The sequence below is a fragment of the Apium graveolens genome, chromosome 3 (genome assembly GCF_009905375.1).
Source record: "Apium graveolens cultivar Ventura chromosome 3, ASM990537v1, whole genome shotgun sequence".
NCBI lineage: Eukaryota > Viridiplantae > Streptophyta > Magnoliopsida > Apiales > Apiaceae > Apium > Apium graveolens.
In genome coordinates this window covers 53,826,361-53,842,893 of record NC_133649.1, presented here as the reverse complement: position 1 = coordinate 53,842,893, position 16,533 = coordinate 53,826,361, and the positions used below count along the sequence as shown (strand labels likewise).

Genomic DNA, 16,533 nt, shown 5'->3' with positions numbered 1-16,533 from the left:
CTGTTGCTATATCAATCTTTAGCAGATTATAATCCATGTTCAGTTTTGCTGCTGCCAGATTTATGATATCAATGTTATCTGTGGCTGGTGGCTTTGTGAAAGCAATTGTTGGCACAATCACTTTACTGATCTGTACATGTAGCTGTAGCTCCCCCTCATTTGAACTTTTCTCCCCTTACTTGAGCTTTTCTCCCCCTTTTTGTTAGCATCAAGTTGTTGAATGGAGGGGAGTTGAGTAGAAGAGGAACTTTGTGCTGCCACTAGCTGTTGAAGCAATTGAGTTTGTTGAGCTTGATGAAGGTGTATAGTAGTAAGAGAAGCTTCCATTGCTGTCATTCTTGTATCCAAGGCATCTATCTTTGTGGCAAGATCAGAATTCTTCCTGAGTTGTCTCTTAATGTCAAGCATTGTAGCTTCTAGAAGTTTAGAATCCAACCTTTCAGAAATGTCCCTTTTCATTTGATCAATTTCACCTTTGATAGTAGTGATATCCTGAGTATGTTGAAAACCTTGGATTTATTATAATTACAGAGAAGCAAGGTGTGCTTGTAGGAGCTTCTTGGTGCTGGCATTTGTTGTGGTCTAAAGAGCAAAATGTGTCTAATTTATAAGTTAAATCAGGGTTGTCTTGAAATAGTGTTCATCACACTGCTTTAAAAATGCCCAAGATGACATACCTGATATGGAACTAGGGCCTACTTCTCCCTCTATGTCCAATGGCCCTTCTTCACTTTCTGCATCCTCACCACCAAATAAATCTTCTGAACTACCAGTCTCATAGTCAATATCACCAGCTGTAGAGGGCAGAGATGTGATTGCATCCTTTGCTCTTTGCATAGAATGTGTGGTGTGCACCAAATTTAGCATTCTTTCTGCATTGTCATTGCCCTGTCCAGCTAGAAGTTGATATGCTGGAACAGGGTGAGTAAATATCTCAGCATCCAAGGAGGTAGAATCTATAACAGCTTGACTTTGCTGAAATAGTCCCTCCCTGTTTGCATCCTGGACATTCATTAACTCACTTGCAAAGACATTCACCCTTATGTCTCTTGTACCTGTATTTCTCTCATTATCTCTCTTTTCTTGCATTAAGGTCTCACCTTGGCTCTCCACCCTCACACCCTCATCTTCACCATCTAAGTTGGGACTCCACTCACTCACTTTTTCCAGTCCTGAAGAAATGGACTGCATTGGTTCACTCTTTTCCTCTCCTTCATTTCACTCCCTTCCCTCAGTCCTAGGAGTGATTGCACTACTACTAAGTCTTCTGCACTTGTAAGAATTGAAGAGATTTGAAGTTGTGCAGAGACACCCGACGGATGAGTAATATCCATCGGGTTAGCAGTTTGACTATCCGACGGATGACTGCTGTTCAGCTTATCCGTCGGGATACAATCACTACTCGACGGATGATGAATATCCATCGGGATAGGAGAAATAAATGAGTTTGGAGTGGAGACTGTTGTAGACTCTGTGCAGATTGATGAAAATTTTGGCACAGATGTCTCAATAGTCTCAGAAAGAAATGGCAAGTGAGCCAACAAATCATCTAGAAGATGATGCTCATTTGCTTGGATTTTTGACTTCTCCTAGAGAGTTAAAGATGGAAAATTTGGAAGTGATGTGTTTATCATGTCAACATCCAATGAGTGTGTGGGAGAATTTGGTGTATCAGGTGCTTCAATTGTAAGAGATTTTGGCTGTGACTCCATATTTATTGGAGCCACATCAACCTGATTTTGAGAAGGTGCAGTGACTGTGTCTTTAGCACCAGTTTGCACAATGTGTGATCCCTGTGCATCCCCAAGGATTTTTGATCTTTTCTTTCTGGCATAAGTTTGTGGTGAGCTAGTGTCCCTACCCCTTTTGGCCTGTGCTCCTGGTTGGGAGCTTGCTTCAATGGTAACATCCTTTTGGGAGGATGAAACCAGTAATGAGCTAATATACTTATTAACAACCACATTTTGTTGGGAAACTGTGGTGTGGCTAGGTTTGGGTACACTCTTCTCACCAGCCTTATCCTTAGGGCTTCTTTAATTTTCACCCTATCCCTCACCTTTCTTACCCACCTTCACACTCTCCTCTTTAGGTTTGGTGGATTTTACAACTGATCTCTTTTGAATGAAATCAGAGGGGGCTTTCTTAGCTTTAGATTTAGGAACTTTTGTTGGTTTGGTAGCTTCGGTAGGCAACTGTTGGGTCATTGACACAGTTGTCATTGCTACACTAGAAAACAAAGAAGTTTGTGAGGTTAGAAGAGTGGAGACAGAAGAAATTACCTCACTTACTTGAGGTCCCTCCATTACTGGAAAGTAGAATAAGGGTACCTCCTGGTGATGGTTTGCTCTGTTTAGATCTGTAATTATCCTTCTTTCTTAAACCCAACAATTCAGCTTGTTGGTTGGGTTCTCAATTACAATTTCCTTAACAAGATGGTTAACAAGCATTATGAAAAATCTAGCATAATAGACACTTCTACCTCTCCTATTGACCTCTCCTAACTTAAAGCCTAACTCAAACAAAATCAAATCACTGAAATTAAAGTACTTATCATTAACTGGCATGTAAAGCATGTTAAGCATAGAAATGTTTATGGAATCAAAGTTACTAACTTTACCAGAAAACACCTTAGTTACTACATCACACAAATAACTCCATTCTACCCTAAGACCCAACCTCCTAATTTCACTTAATTTAGAAGTAGTGAGTGCATAGCCCATGGAATTAAGCATATTAACAATGTCAGTGTCTGTGTGTGGAGCAGTTACAGTATTATCAGGAATCTTGAATCATGCTTTAATAACATCACTATTTATGCAAATCTGCTTACCTTTTAGAGTGAATGTGATGGTTTTGTCTGTTGAGTTGTACACAGCAGTTGTCCATATCTCTTCAACAACTTCACAGTAAATGGTGGGTGATTCCAGCATGGCATAGTTGAGTTTGCAGTTCATCACAAAATCCATCATTTTGTGATAGTCGCCAGACTGTTGAATCTCCTTGTTCACCAAAGCTGAGAAGTTGTTTTCCTCATAGATATAACCAGTTTGAGACATGATTTTCACTACATGTGCCATTGTTAGAGATTTGGAATTTGTAGAGAGAGAATTTGCTTTTGAGAAGAAAGAAATTAGAGCAATTGAATCTTGAGAATGATAAAAGAAATGAATAAAAGTGAATTTGCTTTTATACTATCTCAGAAATAAATTAAAAAAAATAATAAAGTAAAATAAAGTAACCAATAAAAATTACCCAAAATAGCCGTTTAAAAATAAAACTGTAAAAATTCTGTTACTAATCCGTCGTGTCATGCTTACAAGCTGTAAGTATACTCGATGGATAATGTTCAGAGAATTAACGACTAGGATTGAGACAATTCGACGGATAAGGGTAAATCAGTTATCCGTCGAGTTATAAAATATTCCAGAAAAATAATTGATTTTATTGACAAATTGTATTCCGACGGATGATCAAACTGAAAGAGATGTGTCCTAAGTCCAATCATGTATGATGATTTAGGTACAACTTTTATATAATCTGTTTTGATTTCATTGATATTAATAAAAGACTTGTTTTGGTTTTATTGCGGGCTTTACCTATTTAAGTGTTTAAATAAGATATACCATAGTTTAGAGTAAAGTTTTTTATGGATTATGATGAGATCATAATAATGAGACCTAAAAGATGATAACTCTAAACTTAAATATTTCCTGGTCGTAGTATTACTAACTGGTAATTAGTAATCCGCAAAGATCGGTACATACTATGCTTGCTTCATTATGAAGGATGTCTGTTCTCATAGACATTTGTGTGGTGACACTATAGCTAGTATGTAGGTGCTTATTATAGAATAAGTTCACTGAACATGACTCACACAGCTGAACAATTGATGGAGTTCACTCACGTGTCAGCAGTTGTTCACATAGTGATAGTTGTACAAATATCCTTAGACTTGAGGTCATCATAGTCATCTTGTGTACACTGAACTATGCTTTGGTTTAGTTCTTAGTCTCCAGGGACAATTATAAGGGCTCTACTGGGTATAGGAATTTGTACACGAAGATAGTGTATGATCAATAAAGGATCTACCCCTTCCAGTGAAGGAAGAGAATATTCAATATTGATCCACTTATGGTAGTTCAGAAATCTCTGGCCAGAGTGAATGAAATTAGAAAGGAGTTTCTAATTTACATTAAATAGAACTAAACATAGTGAATGGGAAAGCAAATGATTAAATAAGATAGGCTTGACACAAGTTCCATGCCTTGTATTTAATCGTGACATTGCAGGGCAGAAGGAATTGATTGTACGGTAACTATTCACTGAATAGGTTTTTGGTATTCTAAGCAGTGAATTCGTATTATCCGGATAGTCGCGATATGCTGAGAAGTATCCCTCACGATGTAGAATAAATATGATTAATTTATTAATTAATCATATTTAATGAATTAGAGAATTTATATAAATAATGATAAAATAGTTTTATTATTGTTAATTTCTACTACCGGCTTAATATTGAACCTACAGGGTCACATCATAAAAGAGAATAATTTAATGGTGGAGGAATTAATTAATAATGGCTGTAATTATTTATTTGCGAAATAAATAATTAATTAACAGATTTAATAATTGATTAAATGAGATTTAATTAATTCTTAATTAAGAATTTAATTTTAGAAATTAAATCAAGTAAGAGAATTATTTTTCTAAAGTGTTTAGAAAAGGGATTAATGATTAAAAGGTGTTTTAATTATTAGTTAATTGGTTAATAAGAATAATCCATTAAAGGGTTAATAATAATAATATTTTATTAAAAAATTTCAGTTGAAAATTTTGCCTATAAATATACTATTATAAACCCTATTTGCCTCAACCCAAATAATTAACCCTAATTCTAAAGTAGAACAAGAGGGAGGCAACTAATTCTCTCAACCTCTTCCTCCTCCATCACATTGTACTCTTGGTGGATACCGGTGGAGTGCTTCACACTTGAGGAGCAGCTGCTAGGGATTTCCGTTCATCGTTCTTGGATCGCTATTAAAGACCTCCATCTTTCCATTAACGTAAAGCTTCTTAAGGTAAACATACTGAACTACGAATTAAATATTATTTTTCGCATGGATCCTGCGGAGGGTTTCGTTTTTTTTTAAGATTTAAATTTACATTTTCGTTGCGTTTATGTGCTAAAAACCCTTCAATGGCATCAGAGCTACTTGCGAAAAGTTTTTAATTCATTTATGTGTTTAACTGTTTTCGATATATGAGCATGTACGTGATTCGCCATGATTTGATGTTGATATAATATGCTTATATATGTATGGTTTTGAATATATGATATTCATGCGAGTTGTATAATCATAAGATGATTATGTAATCTGTATATATACTGATATATACATGATTTATGTTTGTTATAATTATGAGAATCATATTAGATACGGATTCTGAATTGGCTGCTATAGATTTGCTGAAATCTGGGTCTGGTGTCCGATTTACGCAAACGAATACCCTATTCCATACGTAAACGAGCGTCTGAACAAAACAGATAGCTAAAGCTATCAACGACTCGTGTGTAAGGCATTTGACGTCGTTTACTGCCCGTAAACAGTGATTCTTGTTTTTTTGATTTTATTCTGATTTTTCTGATTTTTGTCATATTTTTTTTATGATTAGATCATGGATAATATGTGTTGACGGAGGAATCTGGTAACAACAAAGATTGAGGTTTCTCGCCGGAACTAAGATCTGTGACGGTGGTTCTTTGCCGGAAAATCAAGCGGTGTGTGGTTGATTATGGTTGTTTTAGGCTGAGATTGATCAGAGTAAGTGGTGGCTCTCTTATCGGCTCTCAACTTCTTACCCTTTCAATGTGCCTACGTACCCTTTATATAGGGATCAAGCCTAACGTAGTTCTCGTAGAACAAGAAATCTAATGGACTTAGACTTCTTATTTCTAGGTCCAGTAGAAGCCCATCCGAAATTCGTCTTCCGCTAGCTTTAGGAATGTCCAACTATGAGGCCCAACCGCGAAGGCCCAAGGCTCGTCCGTAATCGCAGGACTTCACGGATAGTGCATCTCCCTGCGTAAGGATAACACTCCGCTACAGCTATCTCCCTTGATGTACGGACGCAGGTATAGCCACGGTTCACCCCAAATGCCGGACGCGTCCCTGTCCCCCGAATGAGGATAACCCACCAGATAACAGGACAGGTGATCCCAAGCTCTTGGGTGCAAAGTGCAGGATGACTCCAAAGTTCTCCAACGAGGACACCCGTTGAATACAAGAACAGAGTTCCCAAAGCACACACCAAAGTTAACCCCGCATCCCCAACGAGGACACCCGTTGAATACAGGAGGAGGCCTTCAATCATCAGGCATACCCCTGGAGGCCTTCTAGCTTTTCACCGACATCCCCCTCCTTGACCGTCTCAAGGAGGGAATTCTTCAAAGAGTACCTGCAACAAATATGTTTGTAAAAATAACTCTCCATTGCTCCGTTCCACGCATGTTTTGTCCTGAAGTCACCATTAAGAACACATTGACCAACACAGGACGCGTCCTCAGAGTCTGGGCACGTCCTGACCTTTATAAATTCACCCCTTTTTCTTCCTCAACCGTTCCTTATAGCATGCCAAAGTTACAAGACGCGTCCTTATAGAGACAAGCGCGTCCTCCAACCTCCATTGCCGCAAGATCATATTTAACAAGCAATTTTTCCAATGTTGACGCGTCTACCGCAAGTGGGCGCGTCTAGATCCAAGCTTCGCTATCACCAGACCATAAAACATCAAATCAAATATAGGCGCGTCCTATTGGCCAGGACACGTCCTATCCTTCCACAACGCAGTACCGGGTTTGACCGTATGTAAGCCGCATTTGACCCGAGTCAATTTAATGCCGAATTTCGGGTATAACAACTACCCCCCAAATTCCATTTGCAGTTAAAAACAAAATTGGAATTTTTATCCATGATCCCGAGCAACAAAATTTGGTTCACAGGACGCGTCAACTGCCTAGGACGCGCCTTCCCTTTACTCTGTACTTGCAGCATACAGCTGTCCTCCACGTCAGCTATACCTTTCTCTATAAATACCCAAGGAGGGATCCGTCATCTTCATCTTTCTCTCTCTCAAAAAACCATCATCACCGCCATCTTCAAACTTTAAGTTCAAAAAACCCCGACGATCCAGCCGGCCATTTCCTGATTTCTTCAGCTCAACTCAACCGCCAACTGACAAGGTACACAAATCTTCTTTTACTTCCTTATTTGATTGAGTAAGTCGATTCTAATGAGCAAAAAATCGTTTATATGCTTCGAGTTTCCATGCACTGTTCTTTATTTTCGTCATGTATGTATATGTGTATATATATCAAACCTCCATATTCTGCTATATTGATCCTTGAATTACATGTTTTTAGAGTTTTATCACATTTTCCCCAAAATTGCTAATATTCGATTAATATTCCACCGCATTGTAACCACGTAGGACGCGTCTTCCTGTCAAGGCGCGTCTTATTTTCCTTTGTTAAAGGCATATGTTTAAGCCGTTTTAACTAAAGGTCGTATAGGGGCAACACCTTACTAGGACGCGTGTTGGTAGTGTATTTCACACAATAGATTCTTAGGACGCGTCCTCGAATATCTCTAGCATCTTTCTTCTTCATGATTCATTCATTCATCATTTTTTTTGGACGCGTCCTCAAATGTTTATTCCTTCTTTTGCAGCTGGAGGACGCATCTTCTTCCTCACCATTTCACCCGTTCAAAGTCGTCAACAAACGCATTGGAATCTATTCCCCGCACCTCATCTCTTTCAAACCCGATTTCCCTGAAATTCACAGGACGAGTCCCTTTTTCGAAGCAGAAAGACGCGTCTTCGACTCCCTCAAATCAAAGAACTCTATAATGTTAGATTCCAGTTCTGATTCCATGGATCATGTCCCTATAAGCTCAAGAATGAAAAAATAGGAACAAAAGACAAAGAACCCCAATTCTCCATGCTAGAGCCGCCATCGAAGATTGGACGGACGATGAGATTATACCTACCACAAGCCAAATGCCCCGAGGAATAGCTGTTTCAGACGAGGATGCGTCCCATTCTCAGGACGCGTCAGATTCCCAAGGCGCGGCTCCCTCTCAGGACGCGTCCCCTCTCAGTGTAAGCGAATTTGAAAGGAGGGTTCCCGACCCCGAGACATATCCTGTGTCCCCCCAAAAATCTGATTTTCCCCTGGAACATTGGGAACCTTCAGACGTTGAAATGGATTGTGACTGAGCCAGGATTGGTGCCCTAACTGAAGCAGAGAAAAATGCCAGAAGGAAAAAAGAAGGTAAACTAGCCTGTGTAGCCCTTGACTCAACTGCAACTGACTGGGAAATCCAATGGCACATGAAATACTATGACATGGAGGGCATCTGGGCGCGCCCTCTTCGAACCATGAGGCCGCACATCTTCAACATTGGGAACCAAAGGATCCCAAGAATGGTGCTTACACCAAAGTTAATTTCCTTGGGTGTGGACGCGCCCTTGCATCCATATATTAAGAGAATTTTGAAATGGTACGACGTGGCCCCAGTCCAACTATCACCAAATTCATACAAGTTAGCCTGGGCTTTGTACATTATCTACCATAACCTGAGATTGGGCGCACCCTCAATGAAAGAATTTAGCTTCTTCTACAATATCAGAAAATCAATTCCCGGGTACCATTTCCTGGTTGTCAACAAATGGTTGAACAACAAAGGATTTAATGAAGGTAAAATCAGCCATGAGCGAGACTGGAATGAGCCATTTTTCTACATTTATGATGTCAAGAGGATGCGCGTTCGCTTCAACTTGGAACCAAGTAAGTTCAATATTTCGGACGCGTCCTCTGCATCAGGGCGCGCCTTACCTTTTATTAATTTCTTTTTCTTCTTTTTGTAACCTACTCTCCCTTCTCTAGACAAAAGGACTCAGAAAGAGCTAACAGGAAGGAGGAAGAAGAGAGCAGAGAAGGTATTGCAGTATGCTGAGAAACATTTTTAACCTCAAGGACATGATTACTGAAGAAAATTTGAAGAAAATAGGAGCTTTGTCTCCACGAGTGGGTTCTCTCTGCAAATTTCGAGACTTCCATAATGGGAAACCCATTCTCACTGTTTTCAAAAAATCCAAAGGGCTCCAAGCCACAGAAATTATTCAGCCAAACATCAACAAAAAGGTGGACTTAGAGCAAGGTAAGGAATTCTTATACGCAGGACACGTCATGGCTCTAGGACGCGTCTCTTTGTGCTCACCTTTCCTTAATTCTAACCCGACTTATAAACGCTACTTTACATCTGCGCTGTCACCTTGGGCGCGCCCTACCCCCCGGGCGCGGCTTTTTTGTAAAATTCTGTGTTTGCTATTAATGTTACTTATACTTTTCCATATATCCGAAGCGCATCCTTGGTAAGACGCGTCCCTTCTCTAGGAGGCACATATATCTATATATTTTTGTATTCGTCTATATCTATCATGCATGTAGAATTTTATATCATAATATGGGCGCGTCTTGTTCTCAGGACGCGTCTTCTTGTACTTAACTAATACCTTTTCATGTTTATATCACAGATATGGCCTCTCTTCCCAAAGGATTCGCAATTGGGGCCTCCAAAAAGCTAAGGGCCAGGAAACAGGCCCCTGCAAAGACTGATTTGAAGGCCAAAAACCCCACTCCTGTTACAACTCCTTCTCCTCCACCAAAGATAATCGACACCGCTGTGATAGACATCCCTGAGAAGGTGGATGACGCGCCCTCCAAATGTCAAAAGGTAGTGCCAGACGATAAATCCTTCGTGCTTCGATATCTGGGCACGTCCTCAGCTGGAGATTTCACAGAGGACGAAGTCAGAGGCTGGACCTTCAGGACAGAGCAGCAGACAGAAGAGGCCATGGTGAGGGCTGCAGCTGAGCTTCACTTGCACGCTAGGTAAAGTGCTAATATGGCTGCAAGGCTTAGGGCGTGTCTTGCTGCCACCGACACTGCAAAGAGTCAGGCTGAAGACAAGGTTAAATCTCTGGAAAAATACATTACCCTGCTTGTCCAAGAGAAAGATGCTGAGATCAAACGCCTGGAGGGGGAGAGGGCGCGTCTTGAGTCAGAAAAGGCTGTGTTGGAAGACAATGTCTCCTCTTTGGAGAAAACGATGGACAGTGTTATCGAGCTAAATTCTACCATGCAGCTGGAACTTGACACTCTAAATGATGATAGGCTGTATGGATGGACAAAGGAGAAAAAGCTAGTTTACCAGCATGGCTTCCAGGCTGGGTTTGAAGAGTGGTGCTCTGGGTTTATTGCAAATGACCCAGAGTATACCTTTTCAAAGTTTGATGCAGACACCCAGATATGGGTCAAGGATTTCAGGGTCAGGGCCGCAGATTCTATCAAAAGTAAGAGAATTTTTCTGGGCTTAGAGGAAGAGGACGCGTCCCCTGCTCCTACTCCACTTCAGACTCAACCTCCCCCTGCGGATGACCAAGACAAGCCTCAGGACGCGCCTCCTGCCTAGGGCGCGTCCTATATATTTTATGTACTTTTCCTGAACTGTTTTTAAGGGTGCGGGCCCCTTGAAGCCTTGCAAGTTGTAATGATTATTTCTGAACTTCATTCGCTTGTACTTTTATAAAGTTTCCCTGCCTTAATCATGCAGCTTCCTGCTTAAGTATTCTATTATGTCATTTATATGGGCGTGCCTTGTATTTAGGACGCGTCACATTTGACATATTGTTATTTCTTCTACTAACACAGGACAAGCAAATGCCCGTAGTGGGCGCGTCCTCTCTACTCGAACGCGTCTTTATGAGCATACCACTACACTGTACTTGTGTATTTAGCCAAGGAATAAAGCACAATGGGACGCGTCCCAATAATTTGACGCGCCTAACCTTTTTCTTTAAGAAGTACTTCGTTCCTCAGGCAGAACGCGTCCTTTGTAAGGACTTGTTTTATTTTGTCGAAATTAAGGAAACATTCTACTGAAAGAGCATCAACCAATAACTTGGGCGCGTCCTTGGAAATAGTATACCTCTTAGTTCCATTTTACTTGAGTTTGGTTATTCCTTTTGACAGCCACTACTTTAGTTAACACCTGTGTAGAACTATCACTTAGGGCGCGCCCTATGTCTAGGACACGTCATGCAACCAAGCAAACCAAGCAAATAACTTTTTGGAAAATTTCAAAATTTTATTTATAATGCGCTCTGGTGTCAAAAGTGTACCAGTCCCACGACTATGCTCTGTGGGGAAATTATTTCGAAAAAATGACCCTTCAACTAGTTCTAAGGTAAGTAGTACATGCACTACCCCCCTAGGCTAGGAGGAATTTATTTAATTCTAGCCTATAATCCGGGCATAGCCCCTAAATATATAATAAAAGAGGTATGTAAGGGGCCAAAGCCGCACCTTACTGGTAATACTTTCGGAGATGTTCTGCATTCCAAGCTTGCGGAACCAGCTTCCCTTCCATATCTTCAAGGTGATAAGTCCCCTTCCACAGGATGGACTTTATTCTGTGCGGTCCTTCCCAATTAGCTCCAAACACTCCATGTTGGGGGTTCTTCGTGTTGGGCATCACTTTCCTAAGTACCAAATCTCCCACCTTCAGCAATTGTCCCTTTACCTTCCTATTATAATACCTTGCGGCGCGTTGCTGATACGCTGCGAGCCTTAGCTGAGAATTTTCCATCGTCTCCTCTAAGAGATCCAAATGAAGCCTTTGATTAACCTCAGCATCTTCCTTTCTGTAACAATCTCTGCGAAGCGATCCCGATCCAACTTCCACGGGGACCATAGCTTCATAGCCGTAAGTCAGCATGAACGGAGTTTCTCCCGTAGTAGATCGTGGTGTAGTATTGTATGACCACATCACCTTCGGGAGTTCTTCAGGCCAATTTCCTTTGCGTTCCTCCAGTTTGGTTTTGAGGGTATGCTTTATTATTTTGTTAACAGCTTCTGTCTGTCCATTGCTTTGAGGATGATAGACCGCGGCAAACTCCTTCTTGATTTTCAACTCCTCACATAGTTGTCGCAACTCCTTGATATCAAACTGCTTTCCATTGTCGGAGACAGGCTTGTAAGGGATTCCAAACCTGCACACGATGGAGTTGAAAACAATATCTCTGATTTTCTTTGCGGTGATAGTGGCCAGTGGTATAGCTTCCGCCCATTTAGTAAAGTAATCGACCACAACCACTGCATATTTGACGTCCCTTTTAGCTTTAGGTAATTCTCCGATAAGATCAATTCCCCACATGGCGAACGGCCATGGGCTTGCCATAGGCGTCAAGAGTGTCGCCGGCATAGATGAGTAGTTTGCAAAGCGCTGGCAGCGATCGCATGCCTTGACAAAATTTGTAGCATCCTCTTTCATTGTGGGCCAATAATATCCTTGGCGTAAAACTTTCATTGCCAACGAACTACCCCCTGAGTGATTGCCACAGATTCTCTCATGTACTTCCCTTAAGATGTAATTTCCTTCTTCTTCATCAACACATCTAAGCAGAGGTTGATTGAACCCTCTCTTGTACAGAACTTCGTCATATATCACATACCTTGCAGCCTGATAGCGGAGTCGACGGGCCTTAAACTTATCCTCGGGGAGTGTTCCCTCACGAATCTAAGCCAGAATGGGCGTCATCCATGTTTCCTTGGGAGCCTCATCCACTTGCATAATTTCTATCTCTAGGATACTGGGGATCTCTTGGACTTCAAGAGGGATGGATCCTAACAACACAGCCTCTTGTTGCGACCCCATTTTTGCGAGAGCATCCGCGTTACTGTTCTTCTCCCGCATAACACATTCCAACCTAACTTCTTTGAACATTCCAATCAGGCGCTGTGTACATCTCAAGTATAATTCTGTTCGGGGGCCTCGCGCTTGAAATCCCCCGTTCACCTGATTCACCACCAGCTCCGAGTCACTTCTTGCAATTAGGTTTCGCACCCCCATTTCCAAAGCAATCTTCAGGCCATTAATCAACGCTTCATACTCCGTATCATTATTCGTTACATAAAACTTGAAATGAATTGCGCTCATCAGGTGGTGGCCTTCCGGAGACACAAGTACTATACCTGCACCTGCTCCTCCGTTGTTAACTGCCCCATCCACATGCAAGATCCACCAGGGATGTGGAAACTCCTCCAAAGACTCCTCAGCATGATGTGGATGTAGCGTCACCAAAGCTTTGTCATCAATTTCAGAATCAAATTCCAACAAGAAATCTGCTAGGGCTTGCCCTTTAATCGCTGTCCGGGGCACATATTCCAAATCAAACTGTCCCAACTCCACAGCCCACTTCAGCATTCTTCCTGATGACTCCGGCTTATGCAAGACCTATCATAGCGGGTATGCCGTACGGACTTCAATTCTATGGGCTTGAAAATACGGCCGCAATTTTCTTGATGCAAGAATCAGGGCATAGACCAATTTCTCCATACTTGTGTAGCGAGTTTCAGCGTCGTGCAATCGCTTGCTCACGTAGTACACTGGTGACTGCTGCCTATCTTCCTCTCTTACCAGAACCGCACTGATTGAATATTCAGACACTGCGAGGTACAATACCAAAGATTCTCCATCTAACGGTTTTGAGAGCATGGGAGGGTTTCCTAGTTGCTCCTTGATTCTTTTGAAAGCCTCTTCGCATTTTGATGTCCATACAAAGTCTTTCCCTGCTAACTTAGTCGCCTTAAAAAATTCCTTGCATCTTTCGGATGACTTGGAGACAAATCTATTTAACGCGACAATCCTCCCAGTCAAACTCTGCACCTGCTTCATATTGGTGGGTGACTTCATATCCAACAATGCCTTGATCTTTGCGGGGTTGGCCTCAATTCCCCTACGGTTGACGATGAATCCGAGAAACTTGCCCGACTCCACGCCGAACACATATTTTTGAGGGTTTAATTTCATGCGAAACCTCCTTAGAATGTTAAACATTTCCATCAGATGCTTGATGTGGTCATTCGCCACCTTGGACTTTACCAGCATATCATCCACATACACTTCCATGGTTCCCCCGATTTGATCCTTGAATATCATGTTTACCAACCGTTGGTAGGTTGCGCCCGCGTTAATCAAACCAAACGGCATTCCTATGTAACAGTATAACCACCTGTCAGTAATGAAGGATGTATGTTCTTGATCGGGGCCATACATCAGAATTTGATTATAACCGGAGTATGCATCCATAAAACTCAGCAACGCATGTCCCGTCGTCGCGTCAACCAACTGATCGATTCTTGGGAGCGGGAAGCTATCCTTTGGACATGCCTTATTGAGATCTGTGAAATCCACACATGTCCTCCACTTCCCATTTGGCTTCTTCACCAGCACTGGATTTGCAAGCCATTCGGGGTAGAACGATTCTTTGATTAGCCCCACCTCCAACAACCGGTCTACTTCTTCTTTTAATGCTATCGCCCTTTCCCCACTTACTGGGCGGCGTTTTTGATGTATGCCCGTGCAATTCGGGAAGATATTCAAATGGTGACACATTACTTCTGGGTCGATTCCTATCATATCTGATGACTCCACGCGAAGACATCAAGATTTGCAATTAGGAAGCGGGTAAAACTTCTTCTCATTTCATCATCTAACTGGGATCCCACTTTCAAAACCTTGCTCGGGTCATTTTTGTCAACCGGAATAGATATTGTGTCTTCGGCCGGTCCCGTCTTTTCGGCGGGCATAGGGATCCTATGATCTAAATCGAAATCAAAGTTTTCGGCGGGCATAGGGATCCTATGATCCAAATCGAAATCAAAGTCTCGGGGATCTTCGACTTCTACTTTTACATCTGAGGGCGCGTCCTCATGAGTGGGAGCATCTACCTCAAGACAAGGCATAGATTTATGCAACGTAGGTGAAGAGGGCGCGTCCTCATTTGGAGGAGCATCAACCTCAATTCTATTTTTATTCTTCAAGGGCGCGTCCTTCTTTTGAGGAGCATCCACCTTAAAGTTATTTCCGAGACCTTGCAAAATCTCACTTCTTCCTTCCAACCTTTCTCCGTTAACCTCCTTGTGTATGATCTTCTCTACATGGTTCGCTACCACTTCTTCCACGCTACGGATCCTTGAAACATTCCCCCGCATTCGAACAGAGTTCTCAGAGACATAGGTTTCTTCCTCTTCGGGGCCTTCTACGAAATAGTGGGCATGAACCTCTCCGCTTGGTTTTGTATGAACATCCTCTACATCCTCAAATGGAAGACCCTTTCCTTCGTACCTTCTCCTGCGGAATTCTTTAACAGCCTTATGGTAGCAGTCGCGTGACTCATACTGCGACCCTCTCAGGGTGCCAACTCCGTTTGGTGTTGGGAACTCATCAAGTGATGTATCGAGGTTATCACCCTGAACGCTCGCAACCAAGGTCTGCCGACCAACACATTGTGCGCCGAATCCTGATCCAGCACTTTGAAGTCTATCATTTGAGTAACTGACAAAGCTCCTTCCCCGAGCATGACGGGAAGCCTGACCGAACCCATAACTCTCACTGCTTCCCCAGTAAAGCCATAGACGTGCGCATCTTCAAAATACATGTCGCTATCCGGGAAACCCAGTTTTTTGTAAGTGCTGTAGTACAAGATGTTCGTAGAACTCCCATTGTCCAAGAAGACCCGATGTACATTCATTGCCCCAATAAGCATGGTAATCACCAGCGCATCGTTGTGGGGATGGTGTACCCACCTTGATTCTTTTTCCTTGAACGTAATGTCAACGGACTCTCCCTTAAAGATCTTCGGAGGTCTGTCTTTCAAGTTATGAATGTTGGTGAGCGGCGGATGTCGCGCCTCTCTCGTGTTTCTTTCCAATGCTCGATTACTATCCCCAACAAAAGGGTGACCTCCAAAAATCGCCCTGATACTGCCAGCCGTCTGAAACTTAACTTCTTGTAACACCCCCAGATCCGGGGTCGGGGATCCGGGTCGTCACGGTCTTTCATTCCACAATACCACTTCACTTACTTAATAAAAATAACCTTATGCTGTGACCCCACACTAACACACACCACAACCCGTTATAGTCTCAGAGATGAACATAAAAAAAAAATAACCACAAGTAATTATATTCCACAATTATCTGCCAATACACCTTAAAAGGTTTTCTGAATAGATTTACATTTTATTTGCCATTACTACAATTCATATTATACATAAGTCTGGTACATCAAAAGTTGAAGGCCTAGCCTATTGGTAGTTCCTACCTCAGCTACAGCAGCATCAACGCTTCCAGAAAACTGCCGAACGATTTCTAACCTCTTGCGAATCGGGAGCTTGGTCCGGTTCATCTTGTCTATCTGATGTTGTGTGATGAAAGAAGAAAGCAAGGGTGAGCAGCAAGCCCACCAAAATAATATGTATAATGATTAACAATATATGAGTCTACTCATAATACTCATGAAAGTCTTGGTCAAAAGAAGTGAACCAAGTTGATAACTTAATGCGATGAAGTCGCAAAATATTCGGTATATATATATATACATATATACTTTTCAAAATATTGGAAGT

The 16,533-nt window shown here is 41.8% G+C and overlaps 1 protein-coding gene across 1 annotated transcript; it reads right to left on the bottom strand.

Moving 5' to 3' along the window:
• Window positions 1-12,641: 12,641 nt before the first annotated feature.
• Window positions 12,642-13,328, bottom strand: LOC141714218 (uncharacterized). The gene has a single exon (XM_074517750.1). It carries the CDS (start codon window positions 13,326-13,328, stop codon window positions 12,642-12,644), a length of 687 nt encoding a protein of 228 aa, XP_074373851.1.
• Between the last annotated feature and the right edge of the window lie 3,205 nt (window positions 13,329-16,533).

Excerpts from the sequence above, each read along its gene's own strand:
- LOC141714218 (XM_074517750.1), bottom strand. The coding sequence starts at position 13,328 with ATGCTGAAGTGGGCTGTGGAGTTGGGACAGTTTGATTTGGAATATGTG.